At 48.8% G+C, this 16,068-nt stretch overlaps 4 protein-coding genes across 4 annotated transcripts; 3 read left to right on the top strand and 1 right to left on the bottom strand.

Annotated features, from left to right (window-relative positions):
- The first annotated feature begins 414 nt into the window (after positions 1 to 414).
- On the top strand, positions 415 to 5,129 carry LOC108892799 (zinc finger protein 782). Its single transcript, XM_018690524.2, has 7 exons — positions 415 to 496; positions 688 to 914; positions 1,108 to 1,205; positions 1,317 to 1,432; positions 1,689 to 1,924; positions 2,746 to 2,849; positions 2,944 to 5,129. The coding sequence occupies exons 5-7, from the start codon at positions 1,895 to 1,897 to the stop codon at positions 3,908 to 3,910; spliced, it is 1,101 nt and encodes a 366-aa protein (XP_018546040.1). The 5' UTR covers positions 415 to 496; positions 688 to 914; positions 1,108 to 1,205; positions 1,317 to 1,432; positions 1,689 to 1,894; the 3' UTR covers positions 3,911 to 5,129.
- A 114-nt stretch (positions 5,130 to 5,243) lies between these two features.
- Positions 5,244 to 7,733, bottom strand: LOC108892798 (WD repeat-containing protein 55). Its single transcript, XM_018690523.2, has 4 exons — positions 7,132 to 7,733; positions 6,927 to 7,033; positions 6,188 to 6,457; positions 5,244 to 6,110 (listed from the first exon to the last, which is right to left on the bottom strand). The coding sequence occupies exons 1-4, from the start codon at positions 7,681 to 7,683 to the stop codon at positions 5,768 to 5,770; spliced, it is 1,272 nt and encodes a 423-aa protein (XP_018546039.1). The 5' UTR covers positions 7,684 to 7,733; the 3' UTR covers positions 5,244 to 5,767.
- Positions 7,734 to 7,858: 125 nt separating this feature from the next.
- Positions 7,859 to 14,501, top strand: LOC108892797 (coiled-coil domain-containing protein 171). The gene is made up of 18 exons (XM_051068140.1): positions 7,859 to 8,149; positions 8,658 to 8,806; positions 8,993 to 9,281; positions 9,391 to 9,541; positions 9,633 to 9,802; positions 9,919 to 10,065; positions 10,173 to 10,265; positions 10,357 to 10,517; positions 10,592 to 10,730; positions 11,170 to 11,379; positions 11,457 to 11,546; positions 11,637 to 11,774; positions 11,901 to 12,068; positions 12,534 to 12,701; positions 13,091 to 13,583; positions 13,946 to 14,053; positions 14,125 to 14,270; positions 14,355 to 14,501. The coding sequence occupies exons 2-18, from the start codon at positions 8,685 to 8,687 to the stop codon at positions 14,499 to 14,501; spliced, it is 2,940 nt and encodes a 979-aa protein (XP_050924097.1). The 5' UTR covers positions 7,859 to 8,149; positions 8,658 to 8,684.
- Positions 14,502 to 14,560: 59 nt separating this feature from the next.
- On the top strand, positions 14,561 to 15,780 carry LOC127140207 (coiled-coil domain-containing protein 171-like; the record flags this gene model as incomplete). Its single annotated transcript, XM_051068142.1, is given in 5 exon segments — positions 14,561 to 14,761; positions 15,280 to 15,344; positions 15,346 to 15,423; positions 15,509 to 15,563; positions 15,649 to 15,780. Coding segments are annotated over 5 exon segments (531 nt in total), but the record flags the coding sequence as incomplete, so codon positions are not given.
- Positions 15,781 to 16,068: the final 288 nt, after the last annotated feature.

The raw sequence follows: 16,068 nt of genomic DNA, 5'->3' as shown, positions 1-16,068 counted from the left end.
TGGTTATAATATATGTGTCTGTTACATGTTTTGTCTGAAAGTTTAATTTAGTTTTGTCCAATTCATGTGACAGTTTTTGGTGGAAATTTGATGGTGTTCAGACACAAGAGAAGCCCCAGACCCTTGATGAAGAGTTTCATTCATCACAGAAAGAAGATGCTGCTGCTGCTGCTTCCCCATCCACCCCTGATCGAACCAGGTAACACACAAGGCACTTTAACTGGTCTAGTGCTGTGGAAAAATAAATATTGTGAATCGTTCTAGAGATCAGTTACTAGAAAAAAGCCAAGACATTGATGTCCAAACTGTTGACTACAGGTAAATCATGGTGTTCTTTCTTTATTGACTTGTGAAGTCCCTCTGTCAGGTTGTTATTGCCCAGAGTTCAGTTGGACAGGATGATGGCGGAGAAATCGCGTCATTGAACCACGGAGCCACATCGATCTCAGGATCCACATCCTGGATCACTCTCAGGATGATGTGCTCTCAAATGCCGGTAAATTATAATTATTCTAATTATAATAATTATTATATATAATTATAATTATTATTGTCTTATCTTTAGTATTTGCTTTTTTTCTGCCTGTTGAGGTGTGACATGCATGTCATCGCATCAGAACATCAAGAGTGTCACACAGATAAATGAAGTATCCAGACATCCCTGTCAATGTTGTCTTTGTGTTTCAGTGTTCAAGAAGTTCCCGTCGGAGAAGCTAAAGTGTCCTCGTGGTCTACAGGAGGCAGAGTTCCTGAACCTGTTGAGGTCCACCTTCCCTCAGCTGGCTGCTGATAAACCTTTTGAGTTCCTCAAGACTAACAGAAGCAAGAGACTACAACCTCTGAATGTAAAGACAGTGATACCAGAGGAAATCTCTAGAGCCATCGGGCATTCTTCCCTCTACATTCGACTGAAGGTACTTTGTCTGATTCATGAAGTTTATCAGAGTGAATCTCTGCTGAGATTTGATATAGGATTCACAGGGATTCAGATTTGATGCTGTATTTGGATTCTTGCAATCAAACCCCAACCCTCACAAGAAATGTTGATTCAGAAGAGAAAGTGTCTGTTGATGGAAAAGTCACTTGATAATCAAACTCTTCTTTTAGCCTTTTGAGGAACTCGAGAAAGATCCTCCCCAACAGAAAAAAGATGCAGCTACTAAAAAATCTCCATCCACCCCCGGTCAGACCAGACTGAATACAAGGTGAATCAAAAAAAATCAAAAAGCTGATAGATGATGACAGTCTCTTTTGCCTACAACTGTTGTCAACCATCTCTTCCCCCCATCTTTATGTCTAATGCAATTTTTTCCCAGTGTTCAGCCTGACAGGAGGAAGACAGTTGGACCTCAGATCAGTGATGTACACAACCATGTAAATCTCAGGATCCGGATCCTGGAAGACCCGCGAATCAACGTGCTCAACGTCGAAGGTAAATTTAAAGTAGTTAATCTTGGACTTGGCAAATGTCCAATATTAACGGGCCCAGATCACGATTGGGACCTAAAAACATTGATCAATAACCCCTTACTTATAACCAGAAGAAATGTTAATCATAATCAATTACTGGTAACCCATCAAACAGTGAGATCCCTGTTTCAGTTTTCACTTTTAAACAGTTCAGCATTACCTTGCTGGCTAACTGTATTTGCTCTGCTGACTGAGTAATTTCTCCTGTTTTCTTTCAGTGTTTCAGAAGTACCCCTTGCAGGAGCTCCGATGTCCTTCTGTTCTAAAGGAGCCAGAATTCCTGGACCTGCTGAGGTCCACTTTCCCTCAGCTGGCTGATGATAAACCTTTTGATGTCCTCATTACTGACAGAAGCAGGAAACTACGACCTCTGGATGTAAAGACATTAACACCACAGGAGATCTCCAGGACCCTCGGCTCCATAATGAATAACCACATTTACTTCCGGCTGAAGGTATTTAGTTTGATTTTTGATTTTTTGCTATGGTAGATTTTGTCAAGAGAAAAGTCCAAGACTGTGTGTATAACAAGCAAAAACTGGACCAGACTTAAATTTGGCTGCCATCCCCTCTAAAGTAGTCCCCATGTGCAGCAATACACTTGGGTTGCTACCTGGAGGTCCTGTTCTGTAAGTTGTGTCAAAATAACAACCCTTCAGCTTGAATTTAGTTTCGGGGAAGAGGAAGAAGATGCAGGGAACCAAATCTTGCATGTAAAGCAAGTGAGGAGTCATCATTCTGCTGATGGCACCACATTCCAGGTTGTTGTTGCTGAATGTCCTTGCTCAGACGCCTCTGAATTTGGTGTTGTCTGTAAGGGGGGACGTAGGGGTGTAGGGGACGAATTCATGGTGCACAACCCCACGAATGTTGAAGAAAGTTACAAGCACCTTCTTTGGTCTTGCAAACTGCTCCACTGCAAAAGCTGCTGTGTCCTTGTATTTGTTCCCAGCTGATATTTGAGATTCATGCAAATTTGCAAATGGTCAGAAAAACATGTGCACATCCAGATGTATGTGAGACCTGATATGAAATAAAGTTAAAGGGTAGAAAGCACCAGGGTTAGAGCAAGTTCGGCGTCTGGCTGTGGGAAGGCAGTTCTCACTCATTGGGTTCATGTGGGAAAAATCTGTGATGCGTATTAAGACTAAAATATATGCGTATGAATGCAGCTGTAGTCTCTTCTTGTGTGTCTGTGTCTGTTTGCTGAAGATTATTGCATGTACTGAAGCAAAGACCTCATTCAAAATACAATTTCGGTACAAAACTCTTGCAGTCACAAGAGGAAGCCCAGGCCAGTGCGGAAAAGCTTCATCTCCTGCAGAGAAAAGTTGATGAAGAATCTCCATCTACTTCAGGTCAATCCAGACTGCAGACAAGGTGAGTGAATGAATAGATTCATGAATAGTCTACAGGGCTGTCACTTGTTCAGAGAGCTCCTAACTCTAACTTGTTTGTAATTTGTTCCCAGCAGAGTACATCGCAAGACATCGCAAGACATTGAAACAGGGTCTGGTGAAGAAGACTCGGAAAGAGAAAGGTCACCCAATGTCTGGAATATTCAGTCTCTGCTTCTCTCTGATAGCGAAAAGGAGGAAGAATCCGGGGAGGAGGTGGTTGATGGAGATGACGACTGGAAACCGAACAGAGGTGTTGCCAGTCTGATGAATAAAGAACCTGAGATGGCGGAAACGTCACAACAACCCAAACGTTCAGGCGTCCAAGCAAATAGATTGAAGCTGATCAGACGAATGTTGACTAGTAACCACGATCCTCTTCTGTCCTGTAAAGTCTGCGGAGCTCCACGAACCTCAATGAACATGTTGATTAAACACTCGTGGAGTCACGTGGATGATACAGAAAAGCTTTGTGGTATTTGTGGACAGAATTCAGACTCTGCAGATGAGCTTAGGAATCACCTTCAGAGTCACCAGAAAACACGCAGTTGTCACATCTGTAGAAAATCTTTCCTCACCTCTCAAGGCCTCAGGGGGCACATCGCTCGACATACAGGAGATAAACCGCACGTATGTAACGTCTGCCATAAGGCGTTCCCTGAGAAGTCGGCACTGAGTATTCACATGTGGACCCATTCAGCGGATAAGCCACACAAATGTGATGTCTGCCAAAAGTCATTTCTTAAAAAGATAAACCTTGAACACCACAGGGCGACCCACTCAGCGGAGAAGCTGTACAACTGCAGCGTGTGCATGAAAACTTTCAAGAGTCATGAACATGTATCCCAGCACATGTTGATTCATTCAAGTCGCCCGGTCAGAGAAAGTAAGTACACCTGTGAAATTTGCAGCAAAAGGTTTTACACAAACCAGAAATTACAGTTCCACCTGAGTAGTCACACCAGCGAACTCCGGTCACACCGCCACAGCACGCCTAGAAGGAACCCGCCTGCGGCCTGGCCTTCAGTCAGAGCTAGTTTGTGAAAAAACAAAACCACATGACGACCCCATCATTATCATTTTATCATTTGCTCACAACTTCGCAGATCCAAGGTGACGTCTTGTGACTGAACTCAGTCTCCTGCCATTTGAGAAGCTTAAACTTTAGAAAGAGAGTGTTTTGCTCAAACAATTAATCGGTTATCAAGACAGTCCCAGATTATTATTCTGTCTATTGACTGATTAACTTAGTGTTTCAGCCCCTAAGTTTACTAAAAGATCTTTCCATAAGAATGATGGTCATTTCGTATGATCTTTTGTTTGCACAAAGGTTCTTTTTCCAGATATGTTGAAGTTGTATCTTGGTGCCTGATGCGATGTTAATGATTAGTTTTATTCTTACTGTGAACAAATACACTAAAAAAGCTTAAGCCCGTTGGTTTTTACTGCGGATGTAGCTCTCACAAATGTATATAATATTATTTTTAAACTTGACTTGTTAGCAGGTAAATCAACGTCCCTGAACACGATGTGCAGGAGCCAGGAGTTTTGTCATTTTGGAACAATCTAGACATAAATATTTTTAAAACTTCCCAAACATGTTGTTTAATTTTTTTAAAGGCTCAGTAATTTCATTGAACAGCTGCTCACAGGAAATTTTGTTGGAGACTATTTCTAGCAATGGATTAATCCACATTTGATCCTGTAGTGAGTATTTACAGCAGTAAATTGAACATTACGTGTCACAGACTATATGTAAAGTTCAGTAAAGTCCCCAGAAATGAGAAATTCTGATTATCGCAAATTTTATCATATGACATAATCGGGGGAAAACATGGTTAAGTGGGTAATGGGGCTGTTTTAGCCAGAGATTCATACTCTTAACCTTCAAGGATTCTCATCAGGTTAGAGAGATTAACAGTACGTACTTATTAAAAAACTAAGAAAAATACATCTAACAAAGGTATAAAAGTTTATAATGCACAAGCTCTTTTGTGTTTATTCGTAGAATTTCAAGAACAGCCTGAATCCAAAGCAGTGTTGACATGAAGCTTTGTGCTTTTTATTTGTTTTTTGTTTTTGTTTTTTTTTTTGCCAAAAATGTAATTTTATGTTTTACAAAGGTCATTTTCACTGTTCTTGTTATTTTTTTCACTAGTGTTCTCTTTTTTATGAATGATGTGTTGTTGAATTCTGGTGCGTTTGATACAGAAGGCTCAGAAAAGCATGTTCCTAATAAAGTGCTCCCTCAACATATACTCCATGTTGCAGAATACAGAATAGCACCTATGTTTTTTAACCTGGGCCTTATTTTCCACATTTTTGGGTGTAAATGACTTATAGGATTCAGATTATGTCTGACAACATTATGACAGGATTCCTACAGAGACAGAGCTTTTAATTAAAGAGTAAGAGCCTTTTAGATTAACCAGAAACATCTCTATATCACTACCAGACTCCATTGACAAAACGGGGATTTTACTGAGCAAAACTCGGGAGTCTGGTTGCAGGCTTTCAAGCCAACAGTGCTGCCAGAGCATTTCTCTCTGCCTGTTAGCGTCACATAGGTCAGTAACCGTGAATATTTTTGAGGTAAAGAGAGTTTTCTGCTTCTGGGACATTCCCTGTTTATTTAACCATGTTTGTGTCTGTAAGCTCACGTTTTCAGTTGAAAACACAGAATGATGAGTGGCGGTTTGTTTCAAGGTCAAAGTCTAAAACCAACACTGCCGGGAAGTTCGGTGTCTTCTCGTGTTTGCTACGATGCCATCCATCATAATGTTCATACTCCAGACATTGTGAGGCACTTTGGATGATGGAACACCTTTATATTCACTGATCGAGGACTAAATTGTTCAAAGGCACAGTCATAACGAGCAGGAAACTAAGTGGAACAGCTTTTTAATCGCTGCCGCTGTCGCTATCACTGTCCTCCTCTTCCTCTTCCTCCTCCTCCTCTTCTTCCTCCTTCTTTTCTGTTTCCTCTACAAGTCCTGAGAAGAAGTCGTTGTCTCCGTGGGCTTTCTTGGTGAGAGACTTCATTCGTCCGTCTTTCTTCTTCCTCTTACGATATTCGTTGACAGTCGCGTTGGGTAAACTGGAAATGTCCCAGAACTTGATGAGCTGGTCGTGGGCGCAGCTGACCAGGAAGCGGGAGTCCCAGGACTTGGCAAGCTCCTCGATGGGTTCGCCGATGTGCTGCCCGATGCAGCCGATAACCCGGTTGGGAAGGAGGTTGATGGCCCTGATGAGAGGACAGATGAAACATTAAAAAGCGTGTTGGACCCTGGGCAGTAAACGGCTGATGATAACCCAACTCACCGAATGTACCCGTCCATGGAGGCGGTGCACATGATGTTGTCCGTGATGGGGAGGATGCAGTCCAACGACTCAGCCTTGACAGCGAAGCGGTCGCTGGTGGCCCCGAAGCCATTCCAGTTGAAGATGTAGATGGTCCCCTCGCTAGAGCCGCAAACCACCTTCTTACCACGCTTCATGAGCGCCACGGAGGTCAGATCACCGCTCTGGTACTCCGACAGCAACTCGAAGCGCCGCCTCTTGATGTTGAAGACGCCCATGGTACCGTCACCACTGTAGCAAATCACAGAAGACCAAAGTTTAACTTGGATTAAAGTAGACCTGTTTCAAAAAATGATGATCATTGACTAAGCATGTATGGAAATTTTGGTGAAAAGGTTGGATGTCTGGTGGCCAATACCGAAGGCCACCAATCAGAGACCTTCAGTTCAAACCACAAAAAACATCAGATTGGACCATCAAAAGGCAAGCAGGCCATTACAGGATGAGCTCTGAGAGTCAAAGAGCAGTTTGGACTATTTAAACCCCAGTTTACCTGTTAAGAGACTATCCGTGATTATCATTAGACCAGCTCAGATTGTCAAAAGACCACCCAAGCCCTTTAAAAAAACATGCTTAGGTTGTTGTCCGAGCAAGTCGAAGCCTGCTTGTAAACACAAGAGTAGGTGAATTTTTAACGTAAACTTAAAACAATCGTGTTCAGTTCACTGATGAACAAAGTTCTCGCAGACTATGTTGCTACCTGGCAGTGAGTAGGATCCTCTTGGCCTGGTCCACAGCGATGTCACTGATGTAATCCTCGTGGTGTTTCAGATCCATGATCGCCGTCCCTTTCCTCATGTCCCACACCTTCAGACAGAGACACACAAAGACAACAAAACAATCATGTTAAAGCTTGGGGATGGAGGGTGTTCTGCACACCACTAACAACCATCATGGATCCAGACCTTCAGGGTGCCTCCGTCGTCCCCGGTCGCCAGGATGTTTTCGTCCACCAGCAGCAGACTGTTGATGGGAGCTCCGTGCGCCCCGCGGATCCTGGTGACCAGCTGTCCCCTCTCCACGTCTAGCAGGTGGACGGCCTTGTCCCGGGACACGCTGTAGAGCTTCAGCCCGTCCTCGGAGAAGCGCACCTGGCGGCAGGACTTCAGGTGGTGCCCGGATGACCACACCTCCCGGTTCTCCCCCTCCGTGCACGAGTACGAGAAGGCGTACACGTCCCCGTCCACGTCCCCGCACACCAGGAGGTCCCGGCTCGGGTGCAGCGCCACCGTGTTGGCGATCGCCTCCAGTCGGATATCCTCCGGCGTGTCTCGGATCCTCGGCCCGGGCGGCTCGCTTCCGTCCTCGTCTTCATCCTCATCGGGATCGGGGTCTGGGCCCTGACCTGCAGGCTCCGAGTCTGAGGTTTCTGGGTCTCTGGAGGGTTCTGGACCTTCTGTTTTGTCTGTTTCTGTCGCCGTGGATACGGTTTCAACGTGTTCCGTGTGTGCCGCCATGTTGTTTGGGTTCTCTTCTTCTTCGACGCTGAATTACGGCAGCGTGGCCGGTGTGAAGAGCTCACACCGCCCTCTAGTGCACGTTTCCGTACGCTCACAATAATATCACTTAATACAGAAATAATAATTAATATTTTTTACCTACTTTCTTTGTGTTGCTTTGTGTTTATGTATTTGCTTGTTATTGATATTAGACACTGAGAGACAAACTGGAGTCAGACTCCGTGTATGTAGAGACACTTGGCTGATGATGGAGATAAATAATAAACTGTATAAAAACAGATAAATAATGACCATAAAACTACACTAAATAAAATTACATAACATTTGATTAAAGTAGATTTATAAGTAAATGACGTCACAGAACGGACGGTGACCATTGGCCAGTTGTCCGGGTTCATGCGGAAGTGACGCAGGGACGCTAAAGATGGCGTCAGTTTCAAACCGTTGCTGATCAAATGTTGAAGTAAGTGTTTATTAAAGTTCACTACGAGCTCATTTCTACGATGAGACGATTTGAAATATGGCGTTTGTATCGTCACGTGCTGGTTAAAGTTGGTTTCGAGCAAACAAAGATGTTAATGTTGAGTATTAACCGTGGAAAGGTGTCTCTGTGCGGGCTACCTCCCGTACAGGAACAGAATTACGTTCGCAAATGTGAAGACTTTAGCTTTGAATGTTGACTGACAGAAACCACGGCGTGTTAGAACACGAGTGACCGGACTCAGCTCATCTTTACGGCGGTGTGGTAAATTCGGCTCACACTGGATCTGCCCAACAGGTCTTCAATGTGATCAAAATCTCAGCTGGAAGTTGTTGACACCTGTTGAGTGCATCTGCTGGCAAGGTAACAGCAGCAGCCAGGCAACCGGGCGTCCTCCCCCGGTAACAACCTGCAGGGTCCTCGTTTTGATAAACTAATGAGAAAAAGACCACGTATCCGCAATAACGTGCGTTTAAAATCCGTTTTCCAGGCTTATTAAACTCTCTGAAGCGGAGCGATGCAGACGGAACCGGCGGAGCGGAGGAGACAGCCTGGCCGGAGCCGACGAGGGGAGGGCGGGCACAGCCAGAGGGGACCTGCGGTCACATCTGCCAGGAGCTCCGAGGAGGAGATAACAAGGTGGGGACTGAGGGTTTCCATGTTAGAGAAGCAGCTCCTCCTCTGAGCTTATAGATACTGTATATACAGCTCCACTACACTGCTGCTTCTGTGTGACGGACATGAAACAAGTGTGTTTTATTGTGTTTGTCATTCTGTGACTCTGTAGTTGTATTTCGTCCTGAAAAGATTTCTCTTTTTCTTCAGGTTGAAGGACATCATCGCCATCATGCAGCAGAAGGAGGAGCAGGCCGGAGGAGGAGGAGGAGGAGGAGGAGGAGCAGTGAAGGAAGGAGAGGTGGATGAGGAGGAAGAGGTGCGAGACAGAGGAAGAGGGAGGGACAGAGGTGGAGGAGACGGAGGGAGGAGGAGTGGGAGAGGGAGGAGGGCGGTGTCAGAGGGGCGTGACGGAGGCGAGGAGCCGGGGAGGCTGAGGTGGAGGGTCAGCCAGCTGGAGAAGGAGAAACTGGAGCTGACGTCTCGTCACAACCAGGAGGTGAGAAACACATGACCTCAGGCCTTTAAAGTCCGCTGCTTTCTCTCCAGATGATGGGGCTGTGAACACAGCGGTTAAAGTGTGTGTGTGTGTGTGTGTGTGTGTGCAGCTGTGCAGGCTGCAGGCGGAGCTGACCCGGCTCAGGTCGTCTGTGGAGCGAGGTGAAGCTCAGAGGGTGGAGCTCCAGTATCAGCTGACCGTGAGCCAGAGAGACGCCGACCGAGCGGCCGAGCTCAGCAGAGACAAACGCACCCTCACAGGTACACGAATCAAACGCACCCTGCAGGAACTGCAGGGACAGAAGCAGTGGTTATTCTACTGTTTGTTTGTTTGTTTGTTTGTTTGTGTCAGAGCGAACAGCTGAGCTGCAGCAGACTGTGCAGGAGCTGCAGAAAGCTCTGGACATCACCCGGCAGGCCAGGGACCAGGACCAGCATGCTCTGCAGCAGGAGGTGGAGGAGAGAGACAAACTGATTCAGAGTTTCAGCTGCGAAAGCCAAAGACTGCACCGAGTCCTGCAGGTCACACACACACACACACATACACACACACTCACACACACACAGGTCAAATGAGGAGTTTGTAGCAAAAAGAAAATAAAAACATTCAGTTTTCTGAGTTTGTGGTCGTCTTCCAGGATCAGGAGGAGGCTCTGGAGGAGTCAGAGAGGAGGATGGCGGAGGTGCAGAAGGAGAGGGAGAAGGAGGCGGAGGTGAACAGACGACAGGCCGACGAGCTGAAGTACCTGATGGAGAGAGAGGAGAGGAGCAGGAGGGAGAGGGAGGTGAGGAGAGGGAGGAGGAGCAGGAGGGAGGAGAGAGGGAGGAGCAGGAGGGAGGAGAGAGGGAGGAGGAGCAGTGGATGAATTCTGGATCTTTCCTGCGTCTCCAGGCGTCGGATCAGAGGGTGAGGTCTCTGGAGTCGAGCATCGAGGCGGAGCGAGCCGCTCACCTGGAGTCCAAGTTCAACTCCGAGATCGTCCAGGTAACACACACACACACACACACGCCTCACGATGGGAGGAGACCGCGTCTAAGACGAGTTCATTGACCTCTGTGATCACGTGACCTGGCAGCTGCGGGTGCGGGACCTGGAGGCGGCGGTGGCGGCGGAGCGGTCCGGCCACCAGGAGGCGCAGCAGAGTCTGGAGCTGCTCAGAGCCCAGTTCAGGGAGGTGGAGAGAGCTTACAGCCTGGAGAGAGAGAGGAGCGACGGCACTGAGCGCGCTCTGCAGCGGTGAGGTCATGACATCACCAGAGTTTGTGTGTGTGTTTCAGGAGTTGTATTAATGTGTGTGTGTGTGTGTGCAGGCTGCAGGCAGAGTACGAGCAGTGTAAGTCTGACCTGAACGTTGCTCTGGAGACTGAGAGGAAGACGACCTCTGACCTCTCTGAGAGGCTGGAGGAAGAAAAGAAACGACACGCCGACACACACTCACAGCTGGAGCGGGTAACACACACACACACACACACACACACACACACACACTCAGACACACATTACAAATCTTTTTTATTAAAGAGTCAGATCCTTTTAGTTTAACCAGAAACATCTCTATATATCTCTACCAGACTCCATAGAGAAAAACAGGGATTTAACCAGGAGCTGCTGGAATACCACTGCCTCCATCTGTTAGTGTGTCTGTGTTACTGTGTGACTCTCAGTGGTGGAAGAAGTAATCAGATACTTTACTGAAGTAAAAGTACCACACAGTAACAGACACACTAACAGATGGAGGCAGTGGTATTCCAGCAGCTCCTGGTTAAATCCCTGTTTTTCTCTATGGAGGCTGGTGCTGATATATAGAGATGTTTCTGGTGGATCTGTCATTTCACCTCATGTCAGACCAGTGATTTGTGGGAAAATGTTTGTGTGTTTGTGTGTTCAGGCGGCTCAGGCTCAGTGTGATACTGAAGAAGCTCATGTGACCTGTTTGAAAAGCATCAGAGAAACGCTCCAACAACACTCCACAAACACTGCAGGCTGTAGTCCTGCTGCAGAGCATGATGGGAAACAGAGTCCCTCAGCTGAGGTCCTGCAGCTGCTGAAGACGACGCTCAGCAGCTGCAGACACCGAGTGGAGGAGACGGAGCAGCAGGTGAACTCTCTCCCTCCGCTCACGACGTCTTTCACCGTCACTCAATCGACTAACTCCTGATTCTTTCCCTCCTGCAGATCCAGGATCTGCTTCGTGCGTCAGAGACGCTGCAGGAGGAGAACCAGACTCTCCGACAGCTGAGCTCCGATCAGAGCAGACAGATGGAGGTGAAACGTCTGATCCCAGACCAGAGTCCACTCAGAAAATGAAGGATTTAAGACGACTGTTCGGTCTCAGACTCGTCTCTTCTGCTTCAGGAGTCTCGGCAGGTGGCGGTCAGACTGGAGGAGGAGCTGAGTCGCCTTCGGCAGGAGAGCTCTGATTGGTCGGCGCAGGGGAAGGAGAGGGAGGCGGAGCTTCAGAAGATAACTGACGACTTCCAGAGAGAGTCCGAGGTGATGACAGCGATTCTCTGTGTGTCGTTCACTAACGTCATTAAGATGGAACCGTTTAATCCCACTGTTTCTGCTGCGCAGTTAATCCTGTAACACGGCGTCACACTGCGTCTCTCTGTGTCTCAGGCTCATCTGTCCGTCCTCCACTGTCTGTACCAGCGTCTTCTGGCCGGCTGCGTCCTCCTCGCTCAGCCCCACAGCATCCTGGGTAACTTCACCCGGGAGGAGCTGTGTGATGTCATCAACGAGCAGGTCGACCAGCTGACCTCTGACCTCCAGAAGGCCAACGAGAAGGTGAACACACGGCGTACAGACTAAAAGGAAGTGTAGCGTGTTTATTCTTCGATAACTCCAGCTCTAATCAGACTGATGTGGACTGATTTGGTTACGTCCACTAGACGCCACCTCAGAGTTTTCATGTTAACGTCCCCGACAACCTCTGTAGTCTCATTTAGACACTCGTTAGCAACCGCCTTTTTTAAGACACGGAAAAGCTTCAAACATCAGGAGTGGGGGATTTACTGACCCATTTTATGTCGGAGAATAAAACCTGAAAATGTCTCAGACCTTATTTCAGACATTTAACCAGAAACACACTGACAACAGGAAGAGCTAACATGCTAACATGCTAACGTGCTAACTGACTTCCTGGTTTCAGGACTTGTTCCTGAGCATGATTCCTACGTCCACACACATGGACGAGCGTAAAAACCGTTTCCTGACACTAATGCGTCACCTGCCCCCCCCCCACCCCCCCAGATCACCCACCTGCAGAGTGTGTGCGTGAAGAAGAGCGTGTGTGTGCGCGAGCTGCAGCGCAGCCAGGAGTGTGTGTTGTCTCGTCTGGAGGAGAGCGTGAGGAGGAGGGAGGAGGCCTGGAGCAGCCAACACACACACACTGTGACGCAGCTGCACAACCAGCTGCAGGTAACACACACACACACACACACACTCGTCCCTCAGGTGTTTTGTGTCTCCTGGTGAACCTGATTGGCCGTCAGGCGTCTCTCCCTGCAGCGACAGAGACGCTCGGAGCTGAGTCAGCAGAACGAGCTGCAGACGTGAAGATGAAGAGGAAAGTTTTCAGTCCGTCGTCTCTTTAGTCAACTTCTCTGTGAAGTCATGTGATTACTTTACTCCCAGCGTTACTGTCGCTGAGAGGATCAGACACTTTAAGAGCCGTTAGATTAAAGTCGAGAGCTGGAATGATGATGATGTATATTACCCATGATCCTCTCCTCCTTCTGTCTCAGACCAAACTGCTGTTTCCGTCTCCTGGACATCAGAGCTGAACTCCTCCTCTCTCTCCTCCTCAGGTGAGTCGCTCTCAGTGCGACTCTCTCCGTGATCGCGTCTCCTCCCTGGAGCTCCGCTGCTCCTCCCTGACCTCCGACCTCTCCCGGCTCCAGGGCCTCCTCTCCCGAAGCCGCAGGGAGTCGTCGTCCTCCCTGTCGGCCTGCGCGCTGCTGGCCGGGGCGCTGGACCACGCCCACCTCCGCCTGCGGACGCTGTGCGAGCAGAAAGCCCTCCTGTCCAGACGCCTGGCAGAGAGGGAGGCGCTGGAGGAGGAGGTGAGGAGGCTGGCCGACGCTCTGGGAGGGGAGGAGGAGGAGGAGGAGAGAAGGAGGAGCAGGGCGGTGAGGAGGTGGAGGAGGTGTGTGGGGGTGGTGCTGGCAGTGAGGAGGTGGCGTGCGCTGGCTAAAAACACAACCGTGTTGTTTTGGGTGGAGAGAGGAGGCGGAGGTTTGGCTGTGAGCGTCTGTGGAGAGTCGGCTACGGCAACACAGAAGGGTCAAGACTCAAGAGCAGGTAGGTGGTCAGTGGAGAAAAGAAGAGGGAAAACAAAATGGAGGAAGATCCTTTTAGTTTAACCAGAAACAGCTCTATATATCAACACCAGACTCCATAGAGAAAAACAGGGATTTAACCAGGAGCTGCTGGAATACCACTGCCTCCATCTGTTAGTGTGTCTGTGTTACTGTGTGACTTTCAGTGGTGGAAGAAGTAATCAGATACTTTACTGAAGTAAAAGTACCACACAGTAACACAGACACACTAACAGATGGAGGCAGTGGTATTCCAGCAGCTCCTGGTTAAATCCCTGTTTTTCTCTATGGAGTCTGGTGACATCAGTTGCTTCCCCTCTGAGGTTTTTTGTGTCTGTGTTGTAGATGAAGACGACGGTGAAGGCGTCTGTTCTCGGTGGCTTTGCTCTAAAAGTCTCTCCTCCACCATAATGTCCTCCATGGCCGACCTGCAGGGGGCGCTAACACACACTGGTAACTGCACACACACACACTGTGAACAGCACAGACAGGGTCGGGGTTTGACGGTGTCTCCGTCTCTCCAGGCTCCTCCCCTTCAGACGTGAAGTCAGCAGCTCGTTCCGCTTTGTCCCGCCTCCTCGATCACCTTCTCCACCAATCAGACGCGGCGTCCAGCAGAGTGGACGAGGACTCGCTGCACAGGCCGACGCCTCCACAGCCCAACACGAAGGTCACTGGAGCGACCGGTAGATTTAACGCAAAGACTCAGACGTGGGTTTGCGTCCACCTGCTGACCTTTGACCTCTCCCGTCAGGCCCTGGTGTCCACCTGCAGCAGCACTTCCTGCTCTTCAGCCAACGCTGCACTCGGCCGAGGTGGAGAGGCGGAGCCTGAGGGTGGAGGTGGCCAGTCTGAGGAGAGGACTGCGACAGGAGAGGGAGGACACCTGCAGGACCGGTGAGGCCACGAACACACACACCTGGACCGTCCGTCTGATGATCACACACCTGAATCTGTGTGTGTGTGTGTGTGTGTGTGCAGGTCCCAGTGCAGCGTTTCCACAGTGTGTGTGTGGAGCTCCGTCAGGCTCTGAACAGAGAGCAGGAGGCTCAGACGCTGATCCAGGAACAGACCGACCGGCTGCACGCACTGCAGCTGAGAGCCGACACACACACCTCCGAGCTGACCAACACGCAACACACACTGACACAGACCACACAGGTACACGTTCAAATCCACCTCCACCTGTCAGACGCCTCTGCTCCCACTCAGATCAATCAAATCCACCTGAACAACCTTAAAATGCCCGACTGTTGACTGGAGCCTGGTTGGGTGAAGACTCACACTCCTTCTGGCTGATCATAACTCCAGTCACATCTGAACACACAGACAGGAAACACATATTTTCACGTTCGCTGTGACTTCCACTTCCTGACGATGCCACTGCGTCTGATGTCCGTGACAAATAAACGCTCACAGATCCACTTGGAAATAATAGAGAAAAGGCGATTCAGAACTTGCCTGAGAAATATCTCATTTTTAAGTTTTCCTCAGTATCAGAGTAATTCAGTGAAAGTTATCTGTACATTTCTGGCTACACTACAAACAGGAGCTGTTACTAGTTAATTCAGCTCATGTTAATGGGGACTAATGATCATATACAGAGCAGTGGTCTGAATATATCAGACAAACTGAGGACAGTCCCAGGTAACGTAACGAGTCACCCTCTCTCTCCTCAGGCTCTGTCGGAGGCTCAGCAGGAGGTGGGCCGGAAGGAGCGCTCGCTGAGGATTCTGGGTAAACACTGTCGGCGTTCAGAGGGAGAGGAAGCAGCTGGAGGAGAGACTGCGGCGAGCGGAGGACGAGCTGAGGGACGCCGCCAGGTAACGAACACACACCTGCTGTCGCTCTGTCACCAGACGGCCTGTCAGTGTGTTGATGTTTGATTGATTGTTGTGTCTGTTGTAGACGTAAAGATCGTCTGATCAGCATCATGAAGGCTGCGGAGACGAGCTACAAGGAGGTCGACACACACACACACACACACACACACACACACACACACACACACGTAGACGTGTGGTGACGCAGCGTTCTCTGGTTCTCAGGTCAGGGAAAGTATCGTCCAATCACGGCGCTCGCTCTCAGATCAGCCCCGCCCCCTGCCGTTACCCAGGGAACACCTGGAGCTGAGTGGAGCAGAGAGCATCATGGGAGCTCCTGAGCTGGCAGTGTGCCAGGTAACTGTCTGTCTGTCTTCTGTCTGTCTTCTCTCGTTTCTCCTCTTTTACCTTCATCCCTTCATCTCTCTCTCTCCCTCCTCTCCTCTCTCCTCCCTCTCTCTCTCCTCCCTCCTCTCTCTCTCTCTCTCCTCTCTCTCTCCTCTCTCTCTCTCCCTCCCTCCTCCCTCCTCCCTCTCTCTCTCTCTCCTCCCTCCCTCCTCTCTCCTCTCTCTCTCTCCCCTCTCTCTCTCCCTCTCTCTCCTCCTCCCTCCCTCTCTCTCTCCCTCTTCTCTCTCTCCTCCTCTC

The sequence above is a fragment of the Lates calcarifer genome, unplaced genomic scaffold, assembly GCF_001640805.2.
Source record: "Lates calcarifer isolate ASB-BC8 unplaced genomic scaffold, TLL_Latcal_v3 _unitig_2467_quiver_2022, whole genome shotgun sequence".
Lineage (NCBI taxonomy): Eukaryota > Metazoa > Chordata > Actinopteri > Centropomidae > Lates > Lates calcarifer.
Note: the sequence above shows the minus strand (reverse complement) of the source record. Positions and strands in the feature narration are given on the sequence as shown.